This window comes from Hippoglossus stenolepis, chromosome 4 (genome assembly GCF_022539355.2).
Source record: "Hippoglossus stenolepis isolate QCI-W04-F060 chromosome 4, HSTE1.2, whole genome shotgun sequence".
NCBI lineage: Eukaryota > Metazoa > Chordata > Actinopteri > Pleuronectiformes > Pleuronectidae > Hippoglossus > Hippoglossus stenolepis.
Genome location: NC_061486.1, coordinates 28,368,977 through 28,389,654, shown reverse-complemented (window position 1 = coordinate 28,389,654; position 20,678 = coordinate 28,368,977). Strand labels below are relative to the sequence as shown.

The window sequence follows — 20,678 nt, the reverse complement described above, 5'->3', positions numbered from 1 at the left end:
AATCTGCCTTTTAGATGTAAGGTCATTGAACAATAAATCATTTATATGCAATGATTTCATTACGTCCAATAATATTGACATTTCCTGAATGACCCTGCAGCCTATTCTTATGCTCAGAAACCCCCGCCATCTGTCAGAGGTGGGGGAGTCGCAGTTATATTCAAGGACTGTTTTGCCTATAAGCCTGTATGGGGAATTTGCCTCATTTGAACGTGTAACATTTTGGGTTAAGAAGCATCTTCCTATTTTATTCCTCCTAGTCTACCGGCCTTTCAAACCCAATGGCAATTTTCTCTCAGAATTCTCAGATCTACTCTCTCTACTTCTGCCTAATTATAACCAGGTCAATTTATTCTCCCTTGCCCCCAAAATTAAACCAGCCCCCCTTCGCTCTCACATTATCAATTCAACATACCTGACACCACATTTGGTGAACTCCTTTGATTATCTCTGCCCGGCAGCATTGGATTCAGGTGCCACAATCAGAACCAGAATCAGATAAGCCCCAAATGTGCCTCCATGGTTTAATGACACCACCCCGTCTCTGATGAGGGAGGTCCGTAAAGTAGAGAGCAAATAGAAAGCCAGCAAACTTTATACTTACAATGAGCACGTGAAGGACTTAAATATAACACTGCAGTGATAGAGACAGGGGCAAACAACTTTTCCACCCTGATCTATCAGAAAACCCAACAAGTGCTCTTTAAAACACTTGGCCGGTCATGGGAGCCTCCACCCAACATTCACAGAAAAAAATTGAAAATATCCGATCCATGACTGACACCAGCCAAACCCATAGCTTGTCATTGACCGTAGACCAGTTTGCACGCCAGCCCTCAGCCCTTTTTCACCAGTGACTCTACCTGAACTCAATGATATGGTTAAGCACATGAAGCCGTCTGAAGGGGACTCTGCCTACTCTTGTTCCTTTCATTATAGCAATTATAAATAACTCCTTGACTTCTGGCATTGTCCCTGCTAATACCAAAACTATATTTCAAGCTCTAGTTGAAGAACTCCTTAAAAAACCCAACCTAGACCCCTCCATTCTATAATTAGAGACATTTTCTTATCCAACATCCTGGAACCAGCTGTGTTCAAACAATTAGTAGCACACCTGACAGAAAATAACCTATTTGAAACATTCCAATCCAGTTTCCGTTCCCTCCACAGTACAGAAACCTCTCTTCTGAAAGTCTGCCATTACCTTCTGTTAACTGAAGATGCTAGTAAATCCACCTTCTTGGCTCTTTTGGATCTTAGTGCTGCTTTTGATACTGTAAACCACATACTCATCGACAGACTGGAGAACTGGGCAGAAATCACTCACATGCCCTTAAACTGGTTCAGGTCATACCTTTCCAACCAAACTTTCTAAGTTCAGGGATGTAAACACATGTATGGTGAAAAAAGAGAGAGCTATCCGAAGTCGAAAAAAACTGTGTAATATACCATCAGATGAAGGCCTGTTCTATTATGCTTAAATTAACAGGAAATTATATTTTATGTACACAGATCAATAAGAGATGTTAAGTAGTAAATTCTGGTATTGTGTTTTTTTCAGAATTAGAGTGTAGGAGAGTAGTTAACTACGTGGTTCTCTGTCAGGAATGAGTGGGTGAATAACGTCTGTTCTATTATATGGGCCAGAAAGCATATACTGTATATGATATAAATGAACAAATATAATATATATAATATAATACGATTTTTCCCCCCACATAATGAAATTTCCCCATCTGCCCGTCCACTGCAATTGTTTTTTTAATTATGTACTTACACATTTGTCAGTTGTGTCTAAACAGACAGACACGCAAGCAGAGAGAGAGAGAGAGGGGGGTGCATAGGTTAGTCACTTGTGAAGACCAACATCATTTCCCCCTAACCCCTACACTGAAAGGTTTAGAAAGTAGCAGAAGAAGCAATTTTCTTTGCTCAATGCAGTTCACTCATGATTATTTGTGAGAGAAATACGGACATTCGTCCGTCACTCATATATACCCCCCCCCCCGAAATGCAAAAACCACCGATCTCCACGAATTACACAAGTCACCAAATCGATGTTAAAAAAGCAGGAGTCGCCTAAAAAGGACTAATTTGCAACCTATTGGGGACCTATGGTAGGTGATCGTGGGCGATTTTTTTCGCTTCAGCTTGCTCTTCAGGTGAGTCCATGCTTTGACTGTGTGCAGCCACCTTCCTTACGATGTGTCGACGCACATTTCTCAAGTCGTCGTATTTACGTAATCGATGACACCGATTCCGTGAATGCGTCGCCTCAGCCCTGCCAGCAGGGTTCAATCCTAGGTCCCATTCTATTTTCCATCTACATGCTCCCCCTTAGCAACATCAAACATAATGTCCACTTTCACTACTACGCTTATGAAACACAGCTCTACATTCCAATCAGTCCTAATGACCAATCAAACACTGCAACTCTCCACAAGTGCAATTTTCTCCAACTAAACCTCTCCAAATCCGATTTAATGGTCTTTTATCTCTCAAACAGACCTGTAAAAAATCATTCACGCCCTTATTTCCTCTCGCATTGAGTACTGTAACTTCCTTTATAGTGGTCTTACTCAGAAATCAATCCACCTTAGTTAGTTCAGAATGCTGCCACTTGGCTTTTGACACAATACAACCCCTGTTTTGCATCCTTGCACTGGCTGTCGTTTGTTTTAGGATTGATCCTAATATCCTTTTAATTACTTTTAAAGCCAGACATTGGCTGGCCCATCCCTATATTTCAACCTTTTATCTCCAAACAAGCCAGGACATAGCCTGAGATCTTCTGGCCATTCCAAAATCAAGGCTATCAAGGCTATCTGCCAGATATTAGAGATTAGACGAGCAGAATCATTTACCTGTTTTATCTCTCAATTTTAAGACACATCTTTATAAAAAAGCTTTTATCATATGATGTCTAGCTGTTATTTTTATTTATATAAAATTATATATATATAAAAAATGTTATTTCTTTACTCTGTGTGTTTGTGAATTTATTTAGTTTGTTGTAAAGCACTTACTTGTATTGAAAAGTGCTATACAAATAAAGTTATTATTATTTGTTACATCTGCCGCTCGGACTTCTTCTACCATGCCCTCTACCTATAGGTATGGGTAGTGCTAACCTGCTACCACTCCCTGAGTGGTTCTCCCTGTGTGTGTGTGTGTGTGTGTATGTTAGTGTGATTGCCTGCAGGTGCACCGCAGTCAGAGCAGCGCCTCACCAGCTGCACCTCATCTATCATCAAGCCTCTACATACAGTGGGGCAAAAAAGTATTTAGTCAGCCACCAATTGTGCAAGTTCTCCCACTTAAAAAGATGAGAGATGCCTGTAATTTTCATCATAGGTACACTTCAACTATGAGAGACAGAATGGGGGGAAATAATCCAGGAAATCACATTGTAGGATTTTTAATGAATTAATTGGTAAATTCCTCGGTAAAATAAGTATTTGGTCACCTACAAACAAGCAAGATTTGTGGCTCTCACAGACCTGTAACTTCAAGAGGCTCCTCTGTCCTCCACTCGTTACCTGTATTAATGGCACCTGTTTGAACTCGTTATCAGTATAAAAGACACCTGTCCACAACCTCAAACAGTCACAATCCAAACTCCACTATGGCCAAGACCAAAGAGCTGTCAAAGGACACCAGAAACAAAATTGTAGACCTGCACCAGGCTGGGAAGACTGAATCTGCAATAGGTAAGCAGCTTGGTGTGAAGAAGTCAACTGTGGGAGCAATTATTAAAAAATGGAAGACATACAAGACCACTGATAATCTCCCTCGATCTGGGGCTCCACGCAAGATCTCACCCCGTGGGGTCAAAATGATCACAAGAACGGTGAACAAAAATCCCAGAACCACACGGGGGGACCTAGTGAATGACCTGCAGAGAGCTGGGACCAAAGTAACAAAGGCTACCATCAGTAACACACTACGCCGCCAGGGACTCAAATCCTGCAGTGCCAGACGTGTCCCCCTGCTTAAGCCAGTACATGTCCAGGCCCGTCTGAAGTTTGCTAGAGAGCATTTGGATGATCCAGAAGAGGATTGGGAGAATGTCATATGGTCAGATGAAACCAAAATAGAACTTTTTGGTAAAAACTCAACTCGTCGTGTTTGGAGGAGAAAGAATGCCGAGTTGCATCCAAAGAACACCATACCTACTGTGAAGCATGGGGGTGGAAACATCATGCTTTGGGGCTGTTTTTCTGCAAGGGGACCAGGATGACTGATCCGTGTAAAGGAAAGAATGAATGGGGCCATGTATCGTGAGATTTTGATTGAAAACCTCCTTCCATCAGCAAGGGCATTGAAGATGAAACGTGGCTGGGTCTTTCAGCATGACAATGATCCCAAACACACCGCCCGGGCAACGAAGGAGTGGCTTCGTAAGAAGCATTTCAAGGTCCTGGAGTGGCCTAGCCAGTCTCCAGATCTCAACCCCATAGAAAATCTGTGGAGGGAGTTGAAAGTCCGTGTTGCCCAGCGACAGCCCCAAAACATCACTGCTCTAGAGGAGATCTGCATGGAGGAATGGGCCAAAATACCAGCAACAGTGTGTGAAAAGCTTATGAAGACTTACAGAAAACGTTTGACCTCTGTCATTGCCAACAAAGGGTATATAACAAAGTATTGAGATGAACTTTTGTTATTGACCAAATACTTATTTTCCACCATAATTTGCAAATAAATTCTTTAAAAATCCTACAATGTGATTCCCTGGATTATTTTTCTCATTTTGTCTCTCATAGTTGAGGTATACCTATGATGAAAATTACAGGCCTCTTTCATCTTTTTAAGTGGGAGAACTTGCACAATTGGTGGCTGACTAAATACCTTTTTGCCCCACTGTATACTCAGCTTGACCACCCCCACGCTGCCAGATCGTAGTCTCTGTTGTAATTACTGTTGCTACGCTTCAAACCATTTATCGTTACTCGTGTTTGCTATTTAGCCCTTGTTGCCTGATCCTCGTGCTGTTCTCCATTTCCCTTCCAGCTCCTCCTGTTCTGGCTCCGGTCCCTGCTCTCTGTCCCTCACCTGGTTACAAACCTGCTGTCCTGGAACCCAGCATTATACCCCTTAATACTCTGATTCTGTTATGAGTCACTGGAGAAGGTTTTTACGCGTTTACTGTTTTAATGTACTGGGATTAAGGCTTGTACTTTAGTAACAGCATACACATAGGAGCTGATATCCGGTTTGTTTTGGTGAGTAAAATCTTGTTTTCTTAACATTTTACAGTTTATCTTCACATGTATTTACTAAGCTACTGTCCCAGTGAATGTGAATTATGATGCTAACCAAGCTAGCTAGTTAGCCGATAGCTATGCAATGCTGGGCCTACCAGTTCCCTCAGGGCTGCTAACCTGTGTAAACCAGCTGTTAAAGTTATGTGATTTGTGAATATGGGCTATACAAATAAAATTTGATTGATTGACTGAAAGTTAAGCTGGTTAAAAAGGTAAATTTAACCAATATTAAGATGACGATGTTTGTTTTGTTTTTGCCACATAAATGATGTGAGCTGCATTAATGTGAGTAACTAAAAGTCCATGCGCATGACGTGATGGTTCAGTTTAACATAATGTTTAGGTAACTTCTTACATGTGGTTAAACTGTAGCATTAACTTTCAGTGTAATGTCATAACTGCTGTATGTCTAAACTTAAACAGGTAAAAAGCTGTGTGTAATTCTATGTAGATGTGTAGTAAAGCTGTCAGATTATGCTAACTGTGTAGGAAAACCAGACAGTAAATTAAATACATTAGATTCAGTTTTATGATTTCTCCTGGGCTCCTCTTTCGACGGTCTTTATTTCTACTTGAATCAGAATTTGTGTGAATGTCTGATTGTTACCAACTAATTCATCCATTCTTCTATTTCTCTTTCTTTGTGTTTGATTCTCTATACTTCTGCTCACATGCTTTTGTATGTTTTTATTTTATTTGTTATTATCCATCAATCTACCAGAGGCTTAAGGACTGAAGCTTTAGTGATGTGGAACAACTGGACCTCATCCAGCAATCACAATGACTCAAGTCTATAGAAGGAAGACCTCATGTATGGGGCAGAATCTTTGGTGGCATTATTCAGGATGTGGGGGAGAGAGACTGCATAACAACATCCTTAATTCTTTAATGAGATGTGTTGATGTCAATAAACCACCTTCAGTTTCCTCTGAGATGACATACCACCAGAAATTTGTGTTTGATTCTCTATATTCTCATATTCAGTTTCTTACATTTTACTTAATTTCTGCTGTTTTAGAGGTGGTAGTAACAAATCATAGTTGGAGCTGGCTCTTCTGTCCATCCTGGAAGAGGGATCCCTCACATGTAAGGGCAGAGGATCTTGCACCTTGTTAAGCCCAATGAGACAAATTGTGAGTTTTTGTTGAATGTGGACATACACATAAAATTTGATTAATTGATTGAAAAGATTTATTTGTTAATGCACATTTCATATTTATACAGTCAGCTGAATATTCCTACAGACTACTGCAGCACAATCATAAATTCAACATTACATTATGTGTGGTTCTTGTTGCCTTGTAAGAATTATGACTTCTCCTGCATCTGTGAAGATTCCCACTCATATATGTATAAATGGTAAAGACTTGCTGTTGCTTCTCTATGTTCACCTCTAAGCCAAGGCGTTTCTACCTGACTGGTGGGGTTCCAGGGATTTCATCTCTGTGGGTCATAGCCAATCTTGAGATTCATTATGTTAACAAGATTAACTTTGAAAAAAAACCTTTAATATATTTAACTGACTACGTACCACAAGCTTTTGAGGCAACGGTAATTAAACCTCTGCTTAAAAAGCCCACTCTTGACCCAGATGTTTAGTTAATTATAGACCCATATCAAATCTTCCCTTCATTTTCAGAATCCTTGAAAAATCTGTTTCTAACAGTTATGCAAGTTCTTGCACAATTGTGGTTTGTTTGAAGACTTTAAATTAGGATTTAGAATTCATCACAGCACTATTAAAATTTACCAATGACATTTTCATGGCCTCAGATAATGGACTGTCTCTATGGTAGTTCTGTTGGATCTTAGTGCCACATTTGAGACCATCATACTACAATTTTTCTAATGTTAACAATGACTCCAATGCACAAAAAATGTTAGTCATGGAGTTCCACAAGGCTCTGTCCTTGGACTGATACTTTTCAATTTGTGTATATACTTCCTTTAGGCAACATTATTAGAAAGCAACACATACACTTAAATTGTTACGCAGATGACACCCAGATGTACTTATCTATGAAGCCAATCACCTAGTTAAACTTCAGGAATGTCTTAAGGACTTTAAAGCCTGGATGACCAATAACCAGTGGTGGAGTGCAGGGTATATGTAGGTATATGGCACATAGCCACTTATTTTTCAATCAGCATAGCCTTTACCCATTTCTAAATCGCCTCTGGCGCACATTAATCAGTAGTGTGTTCTAAAGTGCCTTGATATAATGTATATTATGATTTGGCACTATAAAAATAAAATTGAATTCAATAGTGTCCTGCAAGCCTTTTTTTTTCTTTTTTTTTTACTAGGACAACAAAAGCATCACAGTATTTGTTGCTTTTGCTGGTTGGGTTTGTTGGTTTAGGTATGATTTGTATGAGTGGTGATTGGTTAGTTAGGATAAGTATATCAGAGTAAGCCAATCATAGGCAGAGTAGGGTGGATCATGTCTGTTTGTCTTCCTGGGAAAAAATATCACCTTAATATTTAGCGCTGTTTTCTGATTAACCAAACTCATTAAATGTGAAGTGCCTTGAGATAATGTTATGTTATGATTTGGCGCTATACAAATAAAATAGAATTTAAAGAGAGAGTTCACCTTAAAATTCACTCATTATCTACTCACCACTATGTCGATGGAGTGTTGGGTGTTTGAGTCTAAATAACACTTAAGGGGTCTCAGAAGTAAACAGTGTTGCAGCCAAATACAATACAATTGAAGTAACTGGTGATGAATTATTCAAACTTAAAAAAAACTGAAAAAATAAAACATGTCTCCATACTGCTCGTGTGGTGTCATCCAAGCCCTGACATTCAAATTTGACTCAAAACTGTGTAATTTACACCGTGTTTTTAGCCTAAATGTCCTCTGGAACCTTGTTCACATTTGCACGCACATACTGGAAACATGCACACAAGCTCTCACCAAATGGCACATTCGTATCGCTACATCCGCTAGCATCGCCACTCCCAGTTGCAGACTACTAGGATTTAAACATGGTGTAAATGACACTGTTCCAGTAAAATATGAATGCCAGGGCTTGCGGTCAGTTTGTAAATAGGTTTAAATGTAAAATGCTGCTGAGGATTTGTATTGCCCTTTCACCTCTATTTGTTTTTTTATTGATTATTTGTTGTATCCAGTGGATTTATGTAGGGTGTCCTTTTCTAGCATTTGCAGGGTCTGTCGGACCCCCTTCTCCACCCTACGGAAGTGTAACCTCTTCCAGAGGCTCTGCTGCTGCTGACGCCCCCACTCAAGATCCCTGAGGAAGACCTGCACAGAGAGAGACCGGGTGACTACCTCATATCAATCATTGAATCAATTCAAATATATTATATTGACCCCATGGGGACATTTTTCTAGGGCCAAAGTGCTACTGCAGCTGAAGAACAGTACGTTGTACAACAAACAACAAAAACAGTACACAAGGACATATCGTGTAAGACCCATAATAATAATGCAGAATAAAAGTGAGTTGAATATTGCACCTGCCCTAAAAAAACTTACAAATATAAAAAAATAAAAGGATAGTATGCATAAAAGATGAAAATCAAAACTGGCATTGAAACCTAAAAACTAGAGTGTAAAATGTGACAAAGTGCAAAGGTTATTGAGATACATGGCTGAGGCAACATGTTTCGTTATCGAGTAGTGTGATGGACGCTAGGATGAAAGAGCTTGAGGCAGTTGGTCTTACACTTATGGGCGTTGTAACTTCTGCCTGAAGGTAACCGGTCAAATTTAGAGAACATAATGTGTGACGGGTCAATATGGATCTTCAGTGCTAGTCTGACCACAGAACCATTGTAGAAGGAAAGGATTGTTCTTTATGCCCATCACCTTCATAGTAATTTTTACCATGTTCTCGATTTTAGCTGGACAGTGAGAGTGCCGAACCATGCTGCCATTCTATATCAAACTGCTTTCTAGCACAGCAGTGTAAAACATCGACATGACATCATTCTAAGTGTTTGTAATAAGTTCAGCCTTTGAGCTAACTCCACACAGGAAGTCTACATGGCCAATCCATTTCAAATTGCAGTCCAGCTTTATGCCCAGATATTTAAAATGGCTCACCTGCTCGATAACATTGTCAGTGATTATGACCTGGTTATGGTCTGTCACCTCTCTGGGGACGAATATCACCTCATTAGACTTTTTGACGTTAAAAATGAGATGATAACTGTCATACCACTCTTTAAAGGTGTCAATTTGATGTTATTATTGGTCTGACTGCTCTCACAGTCAATAGTGTACAGTGTGTAGAGGAAAGGAGAGCTCACACAACCTTGTGGTACACCAGTGCTACAGTATTTGACCCTGTGACCTGTTAGTTAAAACAGAATAAAACCATCAAACAGTGGATCTTGTGTAGGAACAGGTTTCATACTGTTTCATACTTCCTCAGTTTTTTATTTGTCAGGTGGGTTTTTACAAGTGTTCCATGTCAGAATCACCAAACTCTCTTAACTGCACAACTTGCATAATGGATAAATATCACTTGCTCTTAAACAGTGTGCAAATGTCAATATAGATTTTTAATGAATTAGTACATCTGAATACAGCTGCCAAAAATGTGCCAACCGAGTTGACCTGTACTGTGACACACATGACAAAATGGTTTGGTCTCGAATCAGATCCTTCTATCCTACTCTTCGTTTATTGAGAGAAGTGAGCTCTAGCTTGTCCTATCAGGATTTTACATAACTGGAATGGTGGTGTTTCAAATATTGCTGCTTTAAAGATCCTCAAACAATTCTAAAATTTTTGTTTTTGTTTTTTTGAGGGGTGTATTAAATCAACAACATTTGAAACAGTAAAAAGAGGAGCAACATTTGGGCAACAACTCAGGAAAATAAACAAAGAGAAGCGCCCCGTGTTGCAGTCAATAACAACAGCCGTCGTATATACAATGTATGTTGTTGGTGTAGCCGCTTGTGTCTAAAAGACTGTTCAATTTCAGCAGCAATTGTCACTAACAAATACTTTGTTTTTCAACAATACAAGAGTGCAAACAGTGCCAGGTGCAGTTTGAGTGATTACAAGTGAGGGAGAAGTGGCTGTACAGTCTAGGGAGAGAAAAAAAAAAAATTTCATACAATATCTATGAAAATTGAAAAAAATGAAGTAATGATACAGGATTCAAACCCCTGCTCACAAAAACACACAATTGAATATCTGATGTCAAAAGTGAGCTATATATTAGATAATCTATAACATTAGGTTAATGTTCCAGATTTGCAGGTACTTGGGGCTAGAGCTGTCGTTCTCTAACCATAAGGTAGGGCTGTGCAATTAATTGAATTTTGATCGTGATTTCGATTTTTGGGTCAAACGATCTCCAAACTAATATAATCGAGTTGAAACGATTTATTTGGCATTTTTCGTTGTACAGTAGGCCTAGAGATTTTCTGAAAGAGACGCGCATGCGCAATTCAGTCCTTCCCCCAAAGCATTCAACGCGGCCCTGCTGACTGGCACTCACTCTCAAGCAGCTGTAAAGTGAAGGAGGCCAGTTGTGTGTGTGTGGTGACCGGCGGTATTTAAAAAACAGCGCGAGTGGAAAATGGCAGAGGGAGGGCAGCCCCGTTTGATCAACAAAATGGGTAGAAAAAGTTATCTTGTATGGGAACACTTCGGATTCAAAGAATCCGACGAGGAGCAGCACCACACAATGTGCAAGATTTGCTACAAGGTGATATCTGCGCCACTTGGCAACACAACAAATCTATTCAACCATCTGAAACTAAAGCACAAAGTCACTCACGACGAATTAATAAAGAAACAAAAAGACAACGCCACAACCCCCACGACATCAACGCAGAGACAGACATCGATCTCAGCCACACTGTATAATGCGACTCCTTATCCGTCAAATTCGGATAGGCACAAGAAAATAACAGCTGCCATTGGATACTTTTTAGCTAAAGATATGCACCCTATCAGTACAGTCGAGGGCTTCAAGAAGCTAATCCATACTTTGGACAAACGGTAAAACATCGCCCATGGACTGAGGGAAGCTCTGGCGGAATGGGGATTAAACGAGGGAAAGCTAGTCTGCATCACCACGGACAATGCCGCTAACATAAAGCTGGCGGCTGAGGTCAATGGATGGTTGAGGCTCCAATGTTTCGGGCACAGACTCCACCTGGCCATAGGTGAGTAGCAATTATTCTTATGTGAAAAATGCCATGAGGGTTAGATTAGTGATGATACTCAGCTCAGTGAACCAGATAATGCCGGGTTTACACCGGGCGCTGAAGTGCCGCGCCGCGCAGCGCCATGCTCAAGCGCGCAGCCGCCTGGCTGTTCACACCGGACCCGCATTTCTCCGCGCCGGTCAGCCTGCGATTCTCCGCTTGTTGTTGTATGTAACCCGTTCAATGTAGGGGTTCGGGGGTAAATGATGATGGTCCTCATAGCCATCCCCCACCCCTCTCGTTCTCTCTCTGTCTGTCTGCTTGTGTGCTTGTAGTGGGGGGGCAGATGGGGACATTTAATAATGAGAGGAAAATCGGGGAAATTTCAAAGTTCTCAGTTACAAAGTGTTTTTTTGGAGAGAAATACTGAATAAATGCATCATGTTTTCAAACTCAAAAGTAATCGTTTGAATAATCGTGATTTCAATATTGTCCAAAATAATCGTGATTAGGATCTGCGTTTTGATCCCAGATCCCAAGATACTGAACACCAAATTGCCCATTTTCATAGAAAAAGTGCTGCACATAGATGCACTGTATGAATTTGTGAAGTAATGGGTGAATGTCAATAAAGCGCTTTGAGTAGTCATCAAGACTACCTTTTACAAATGTAAAACAGACAATCCTCTCAGTCTCACCTCTCTGAAACCTACACTCTTTGCTTTTAAGCTATTAGTCACTCCATGTGTTGGTTCAGATTACGCAGGGCAGTGGTCTGGGGTTGTGATTTAATGATTGCAGTTGTGTCTCTGGAAACATGAATGAAATATTTGATATTTGGGCGGTGACGTGATCCAACACTGGTTGCTACAGGTGTAATGTGCAATATTTGCGATCTTTAAATACAAGAATACTTTTGTGCTATGAATTTCATGTGTTAGTGTTATTTGTGAAAAGAACGATACATTATCTTACATTAGTAACGTAATGAGAGCTCAACAGGCTGCGCTTGTTGCTGTGGCAGCATATGGGGTTGGGCAGGGAGAAGTGTTACGATTCCAGAAGACAGAACTGTGGACGTTTAGACCGTGATTTCGGTTTGACAAGTGTTACAGCCCTATTAAAAGGTCCAGTGTGTAAGATTTAGGTGAAAGGAATCTATGGACAGAAATTTTATATAAAATAATCCCAGTGATGTTTGCACGAGTGTGTTTCATCTAAACCAGTGGTTCTCAAAGTGGGGGGACACTCTCCAGGGGGGGCGCGATGTCACAGACGGAGAAAAAAAAAAACGACCGCCGACCTGTCACTGGTTAGTGAAAGCTCCCTCAGTGGCGAAATGCAAAGGGCTGGACTGACACAAACAAATCAAATACTGTTTCGTTCCTGATCCACCAATCAAAAGAGGAGTGTTATCATTTGAACGCGAGTTGCACGTACGCTTCCGAGTATAAAAGTAACCGCAGGCATGGTCAGCGCTCACCCTCACTGAGACGACACCCTGCAGAGTTTGTGCGATTGCTCTTGTTTCCTCTATCATTCAGATATTCATTGCTTTATAAACAGTCTTTTTAAAGACTCACTCCTTCCTTAGTAATACCTTCCTGCACTTGCAGTAGGCCTATTCGTAGCCTAATCTAAGGAGTAATTTGCTCCAGTCTTTTTAGAAAGCTCCTAGCCCCAAGAGCTAGCCTTCTAGCTAGCTAACTTCTTCCAACTGCAGCTAGCCCTTTTCTCCTTAACACCTACCTTTACATCTTCAATCATCCACCGTGTTGCAACAAATAAAACACCAGCACTTGAATACTATTCTGTGCTGTCCCTGTCTACATTGTGTACTGTTCGTTTTGTTAGGAACCATTGCCTAGCACAGCCTTATTCATTATTCGTGTGCAAGTCGCTCACAGCCACATACAAACACACTCACAAGACCACGACGTTGCAATTAGAACTTTATTAACTTCACACACTGTATCAGCAAACAAACAACTATGGACAAGTTTCTGATTCGTAAAAGTCAGGCAACCGATGCGCCAGTTGCGAAGAAGCCAAAGCTTCGCAAATATGACGAGAGCTATTTGCAGTTTGGTTTCACCATCACTGGCACGACTGAGCAACGTCCTCAGTGTGTTTTGTGTGCCGAGGTGCTGGCAAATGACAGCATGAAGCCATGCAAATTAAAAAGGCACCTCGACACCAAACACCCTGACTTGAAAGAGAAGCCTGTGGACTTCTTTAAATGTGATGGCCTCCAGCAACAACAAACCACCATCTCCAAGCATAGCACTGTCTCCAAGCAGTGTCTGGAGGCATCGTATGTAGTTGCTCATAGAATTGCTAAGCTTGGCAAACCCCATACAATTGCCGAAACACTGATTTTGCCGGCCGCGCAAGACATCATGTGTCACGCCGAATATCAGAAATGTCTAGTGATATCAAAGAGCAACTAATACACTACATTCAAATCAGTCCTTAATATGCACTGCAGCTGGACGAATCCACTGACATCGCTGGACAGGCCCAGCTTCTCACTTACATCAGGTATGTGCGGGAAAAGGAAATTGAGGAGGACATCCTGTTTTGCCGGCCTCTTCAGACCCGTACAACAGGGGAGGCAATCTTTAATGTCCTTGACTCGTTCATCCAAGACAGTGGTTTGGGCTGGGGAAAGTGTATTGGCCTCTGCACAGATGGAGCGCGGTCGATGACAGGGCGTGAGCGTGGCCTCGTAGCTCGCGTCCAGCAAGTTGCTCCACTTGTGCAATGGACACACTGCATGGTCCATCGCGAGGCACTTGCTGCCAAGAAAATGCCACCGCTCTTCGAGTCAGTGCTTCACCAGGCCGTGAAAATAATTAACCATATTAAAGCTCGTCCACTTAACTCCCGTTTGTTTGGGGTCCTCTGCCAGGAGATGGGGTCAGGGCACGAACAGCTGTTGCTGCACACTGACGTTCGCTGGCTCTCCAGGGGGCGGGTGTTACAACGGCTGTATGAGCTGCGAGAGGAGGTAAAGTTGTTTTTGACTGAAAGTCAAACAGATCTGGCGAAGCACCTGGATGATGCCATGTGGCTTGCCTCTCTCTCCTATTTTTGACCGGCTGAATGGCCTTAACCTGTCTTTGCAAGGCGGCGAATCTAACGTTCTGCTCCTCGCTGATAGAGTGAATGCCTTCACGCAAAAAATTGCTCTCTGGCATGGTCGCATCAGTTCTGGAAACTGCGACATGTTTCCCAGCCTTGCAGACTTCATTGCCGATGCACGTGGCACTGATTTCTCCTCTCTCCTCCAATCAGCTGCTGATCACCTTTCAGCGCTGAAGAATCAGTTTGGGTCCTATTTCAAAGAGGACTTCCGTTCATTCGCCTGGGTTCGGGATCCATTTCTCTGCTCAGCAGACGAGCTGTCAATAGACATGCAAGAGCAGCTTATTGAGCTGAAGAGTGACAGTAGACTAAAGCATCTGTTTACCACCTCCCCTCTTTCGTCATTCTGGGTAGCAATGATGCCGAAATACCCTCAGCTTTGCGACATAGCCTTAAAAATGATCCTCCTCTTCGCGTCGACTTATTTGTGCGAGGCAGGCTTTTCAAGACTGACTGCGCTCAAAACTAAATATCGCAACCGCGCACAGATCGAAGATGACCTGAGGATATGTTTGTCAAACATTGCCCCAAGACTTGAGGACCTTTGCAAGGCAAAGCAGGCTCATGTCTCACATTGACAGACCTGCAAGATTTTTTTTGAAAGATCACAAGAGGCCCATAATAATAACAACATATAACAGTATCCTAATGATAGCTTGCAAAAGTTTGAGAACCCCTGATCTAAACTATACAAACTATACAAATTGTTGTTTTATTTACCCTAAAATGGGATTTTTATATTAAAATAATTTATATTTACATCAGGGGGGGGTCCTCTCTATGGAGGCCGCCATGTTTCTTGTAGTAGCCCAGACTGGACAAACTAAACACCCTTTGAGTTTTTATGAAAACTGAAGGTTACCACAGGTTCTCTTTCATGTTTGGAAGGGGAGGATGAGGTGAGGGGTATTCAGCTGCAACATGCAACCTCAGCACTTTATGTCACTAAATTCTACACACAGCAACTTTAAGGGGTTTGATGGGTTCTGTTTGTGACTGTGAATGAGTACCTGGAGCTGCTGCTTGACACGTTGGCGGTCCCAGGATGAGGCGTTCTTTCGTATCACACTGAGGATGGGGTGCCAGTCCTCGGAAATATCTGAGCCTTCAGTGACTGAAGCTAGGACCTTGACTTTCCGGCCACTGCCGCTGTGACTTGGAACACCTCTGACATACAAGGACTGCTTCCCCGCATCACTAAGGGAGTTCAGATACACACTACACAAAGACAAAGACTGCATCACAGAAACTTACTTAAGACAAGTATTACTTGTGTGACGGCTAATATGCAAACGTGAACTTTGTAGTCTGTCTGTGTGTGTTTTACATAAGCTGGATCTTTTAAACAGTATTATTATTTATAATCAAATGTGATTATGTGTTGGATTGCCATTACTAACTGATTTTAAAATGCTATTGGTGACGTTCCAGGCTAATGGAGGCCCTGCTCCTAACTATGTTCAGAAAATGTTTAATATTTGTCAAATATATATATATATTAAAGTAAAGTTGTATGTAAGCTGCATATACACACAAACTATATACAAATTTACAAAATACATGTATTAATACAATGTTTATCGAAAATATATCCAAATTTAAGATTACAAAGTACAAAAGAGAAAATATGAGGCATTTATGTTAATTTCCCTTCTGCTTATCTGATTTACTTATGCAGACATTTTTGCAGGAAAGGCAGTTATATACTCAGATCTACATTTAAATGCTACGTCATGACAATTATCCATCCATCCATCCATACGGGAGGAAGCTGTAGTACCCAGAAAAAAAACATGAAGACAGGGAGAACATGCACACTCTGTCCAGAAAGACCTGGCAGAATTAAAGGATGTATACATATTCAGCGATGTGTGTTGACAGATCATTCTACCGTCTACCCGGCTGTGAAGTGACCAAATATGAAAATGCACGTATTCTGGAGTAAATGGAAATGGTTTTGGCAAAATGGCTCAACAGCGCCCCCTAAAATGCATCAATTGTGTCTGGTTTAACCAATCTTCGCGAAATTCGGTACACACTTGTATATAGACAGACGTAAAAAATATGGGAAAAATAGATATAGTCTATTGACCTAAAATTAGACACCAGACTGTTCTAATATAAACAAAGGTCTAATATAAGCTAAAAACTAGAACTAAACTAACCTAGGTAAAGATACAAACTGGAAAAGAGTGAGCTCCACTCATCTTTTGACACTTCTCTATTGCCTTAATGTATATGTATTTAGTGAAGTGACCAAATATGAACCAGCAGTACAGTTTTTGGACTACGTATTTTAGTTTTTGCACTACATATCAAGACTCCACCTCTAGACATTGAGATCAGCTACAACTGCCTTTAGTTAAGTTGGGACAATTCATTTATATATTGTTAATGCAATGAAAATAGTATTTATTTTTCTTTCAATGCTTGTCATGTCCCAAAATTGTCCTCTGCGGGAACAAAGCATTGCGTTATCAGATAGATGAAGAGAACAGTGTTATGTATTATGTGTATGAAAAGGGCATTTCATTATACTTATTAGGATTCATAATGTGAACTTACTTCCTCTTGTTCAACAACTTTCAAAATGTGGTGACATTGACATTAAGAGCAAGAGACCATGAGTTTGTCTGAATGAAATTACATGAATATATACAGCTGTGGATAGAGTGAAGAGCTGCTCACTGTAAAGTGTGAATGCTGGGGTGTTCCCTGCAGGCATCCGCCAGAGCCAGTGCAGCATTGTCTCCAATGTTGTTATAGGCCACATTTAGCTCCTGGAGCACCTTATGCTCCCGGAGCCTCTCAGCCAGCTCCAGGGCCCCCTGGTCCCCCAGCCCAGTATGCATCAGGGACAGGTGTGTCAGGGAATGGTTCTCTGGCAGGGCCTCCAGCAGGATGCAGGCTCCAGACTCCAGCAGAGGGTTGTCACACAGTCTGAATAAAACATTTGAATAATGAGTAATTTCTGGTCTTCTACTCAGATCACACTGTACATGCAAGTGATGTCACACCTTTTATTATTAGGTCCCGAGCAGAACAGTGCAAGGACCCAATTGTTTTTGCTCTGATTTTTATTAGGGCCTAACCACTAACAGTGTGAAGGCCCTATTGCTTTTTGTTTGATTATTCAGGGAAGTGAGTGTCATCTTAACAAGATGGAGATTAAAATGTATTAAAAGTTTGAGTTTTTAAAGGCCGTGGGGTGACGACAAATTTTGATGACTCGCCATCAAAACATGAGGTGGTTGTATCTCGGACATACATGGTCCAATTGACTCCAAACTGGAAAGATTCCCAGCTTGATGACATCTAAACAGAAATCATGACACAGCGCCCCCTGGTGGCAACAGGAACTGTTTTTGCACTTCTGACACTTTGATGTACTCCTCCTCATCCATTGACCGCAACCATGTCAAACTTTGTGAGAAGGGCCTTAAGACATTGACGATGAAGTCTTATCGAAACTGTGAGTTTTCTACTAACACCATGTTAGTGTTATGGCGTCAAATGTCAACGAGTCGGCATGATAAACAAAATTGCTGTAACTTCGGTATACTTTTTTCAATCTCCCTCAAACTACATGTGTAACAGTCCCCCACCCCGAAGACATTCATTTGCATTTTTAGAATAGGTGTGGTAAAAAAGCTCAACAGCGCCCCCTAAAATGCAGCCCCAGCACCATGATTGACTGACATAGGTAGCAATAGGTAACATTAAGAACAAAAAACTCGGAAGTCAGCCGATTTTAAATTAATAGGCAATTATTTTATGATTTACACTTATTTTGACAAAGTGTACGTCACACAGTCTAACCGTGGCGTGGAGTCGGATTTTGATGACTCGCCAAAAAAGAAGGAATATTATAACTCCTCTGTGCATTGTCCAATCAGCCCCAAACCTCTTGCACAGGATCACAGTCATGACCTGATTAGATACATATGTCAATATTGACTCATGATCACAGCGCCACTTGCTGGCGACAGGAAATGACATGTTTTATACTTTGATGCACTGCTTCTGGCTGCTTTACAATATCAAGCTCAAATTAGCCCAGACCAGTCATACGACCTTCATGGTCCGAATTGTGACTTTTCCTCAAACCGTGTACACATTGAGGTGCTGCGAAAGTTGATCCTTCACCAAAGGAGACAAAGTTATAACTCCACTGTGCATTGTCCAATCAGCACCAAACATCTCACCTATGATCAGAGTCCCAGCATGAACAGCTCCATATTTCAATATTAAATCAGGGTCACCGAATCACTCAGCGTGAAAATGAAGTTGTTCCCGTAGTGCACAAAACGCACGCAACATGGAGCCGTTTCGCCTGGTCCCTGAGTTGGCAAGTGCTCGGGCCCGCACATTGCTGGTCGCAGCCCTAGTTTTATTTATGTTTTATCTATTTAGCATATTATAATAATTTTAAATTCTAAATCAAATGTCAGACTGAATATTAAGAATTAAAAGTTCATTGCTCTTTGAAAGGGTTGACTTGCATAATTATACTATAAAATTATCATCAGTTGTATTTAAATGGTTTCAAAACAATGACTAAATAACAATGATAATATAGTTTCTCACAATAATTTCTGGGACGATATATCATCCAACAAAATTAGTTGTCGTGACAGGCCCCTACCTTAATTATTTTTAATAATGCACCGTTTACAATCTACATCAATCTAGTAGTTTAATAAATCTGTCAGTCTGTCTGTGTGTCGAATGCAAACCTTAACAACCATTCATTACATCGGCTTCACAGTTAAAAATCCAGTAAAAAAGACAGTAAACACTTCAGAGTGGTCGTCCTCCAACCAGAAGATCAGCGGTTCGATTCCAGTCTTCCCCATCTGCATGCCGAAGTGTCCTTGGGCAAGGTACTGAACCCCTAAAATGGCCCCTCATAGATGTTCAGAAAAATGCACTAATTGTAAGTCGCTTTGGATAAAAGCGTCAGCCAAATGAAATGTAATGTAATGTGGAACCAACCCATGCAGAGCCTGCATGATGCCTATGTAACCCGCACTGATGTAGCCCACATTAAAAAGAGTAATAAAGTAAATAAATGTGAAATAAATATAAATATGGAAAAAATAGATAGTCTATTGACCTAAAATTAGACACCAGAAGACTGTTCTAATATAAACAAAGGTCTAATATACGCTAAAAACTAGAACTAAACTAACCTAGGTAAAGATACAAACTGAAAAAAAGGAAAAGAGTGAGCTCCACTCATTGTTTTCACCCTGGTCCAGTAGCGTGAATTGTGCTAAACATTTGAGACAAGTGCTACATAAATTTGGCGAGCCAGCCAGGAGTGGCCAAAGCATATTAACTAATAACACAAGACCACTGTTACGACCCTGAGGTCGTGTGAAATGTTCTATACATCGGTGTATGTGCTTTTATCTACTGTGCCTGTCTCTCCCTCTCTGCTGTGATGCTTGTGTGTGATGTGTTGCAGGTGTGTCTGGCTCAATGACTGACTGAGTGGATGATTGACTGTGAGTGTGTAGGTTTGTTTCCAGGGAGCTGATTGGTTCCAGCCTCCAAGCTGCAGGATAAGAGGACGGCTTCCCCCAGCTCCTGCGGTCTCTCCTCTTGCCACTGCCAGCCAGACTGCCACAAAAAGCACAGTCCAGCGACTGATGTGAACAATAACTACACGAACAAACCAAGGTGCGGTGAAGATGAAGCCTCAGTGTGAAGCTGAACCCAACCCCACACTAGTAGCTGCAAAGAGACAGTTGCTGAAAGAAAGACAACTAGAGTGGGAATGGAAAAATGGTTCCTCCACATCCAGTCAGTTAAATTAACATCAGTCACTATTGAGGGACAAATAGGGGCAGAAACACAAGAAAAGTGTCCCAAAGGAAATGGCATGCAACATCAGCACGCTCACACTCAAGACAACAGACAGCAACTCAACCAAAGGGGCTCATTGGACAAGTGACAGCAATACCAAATTCAATCTACAAACAAATCCCGTCACATTTACCTATTGAGTCCCTGAACGAGCTGCTTAAAGTGGAGGCTGATAACGGCCAAGATGTCCCCCACTAAGGGTATGTTAAAGTAGATATCACATTCCCCAAGAGTTCCCTTGGCATAGATGT

At 41.2% G+C, this 20,678-nt stretch overlaps 1 protein-coding gene across 4 annotated transcripts in view; it reads right to left on the bottom strand.

The window, feature by feature from the left end:
• Nucleotides 1-6,440: 6,440 nt before the first annotated feature.
• The window catches only part of nlrx1 (NLR family member X1), a 55,997-nt gene continuing 41,759 nt past the window's right edge, over nucleotides 6,441-20,678 (bottom strand). For 2 of the 4 annotated variants that reach the window (XM_035154367.2, XM_047339618.1), the window contains 3 exons: nucleotides 17,245-17,496; nucleotides 15,567-15,774; nucleotides 6,441-8,542 (listed from right to left, as the gene is read on the bottom strand). In XM_035154367.2, the coding sequence (XP_035010258.1) occupies nucleotides 8,393-8,542; nucleotides 15,567-15,774; nucleotides 17,245-17,496 (610 nt within the window). In that variant the 3' untranslated portion in view covers nucleotides 6,441-8,392. The other 2 variants (XM_035154368.2, XM_035154369.2) reach the window with 2 other exon arrangements.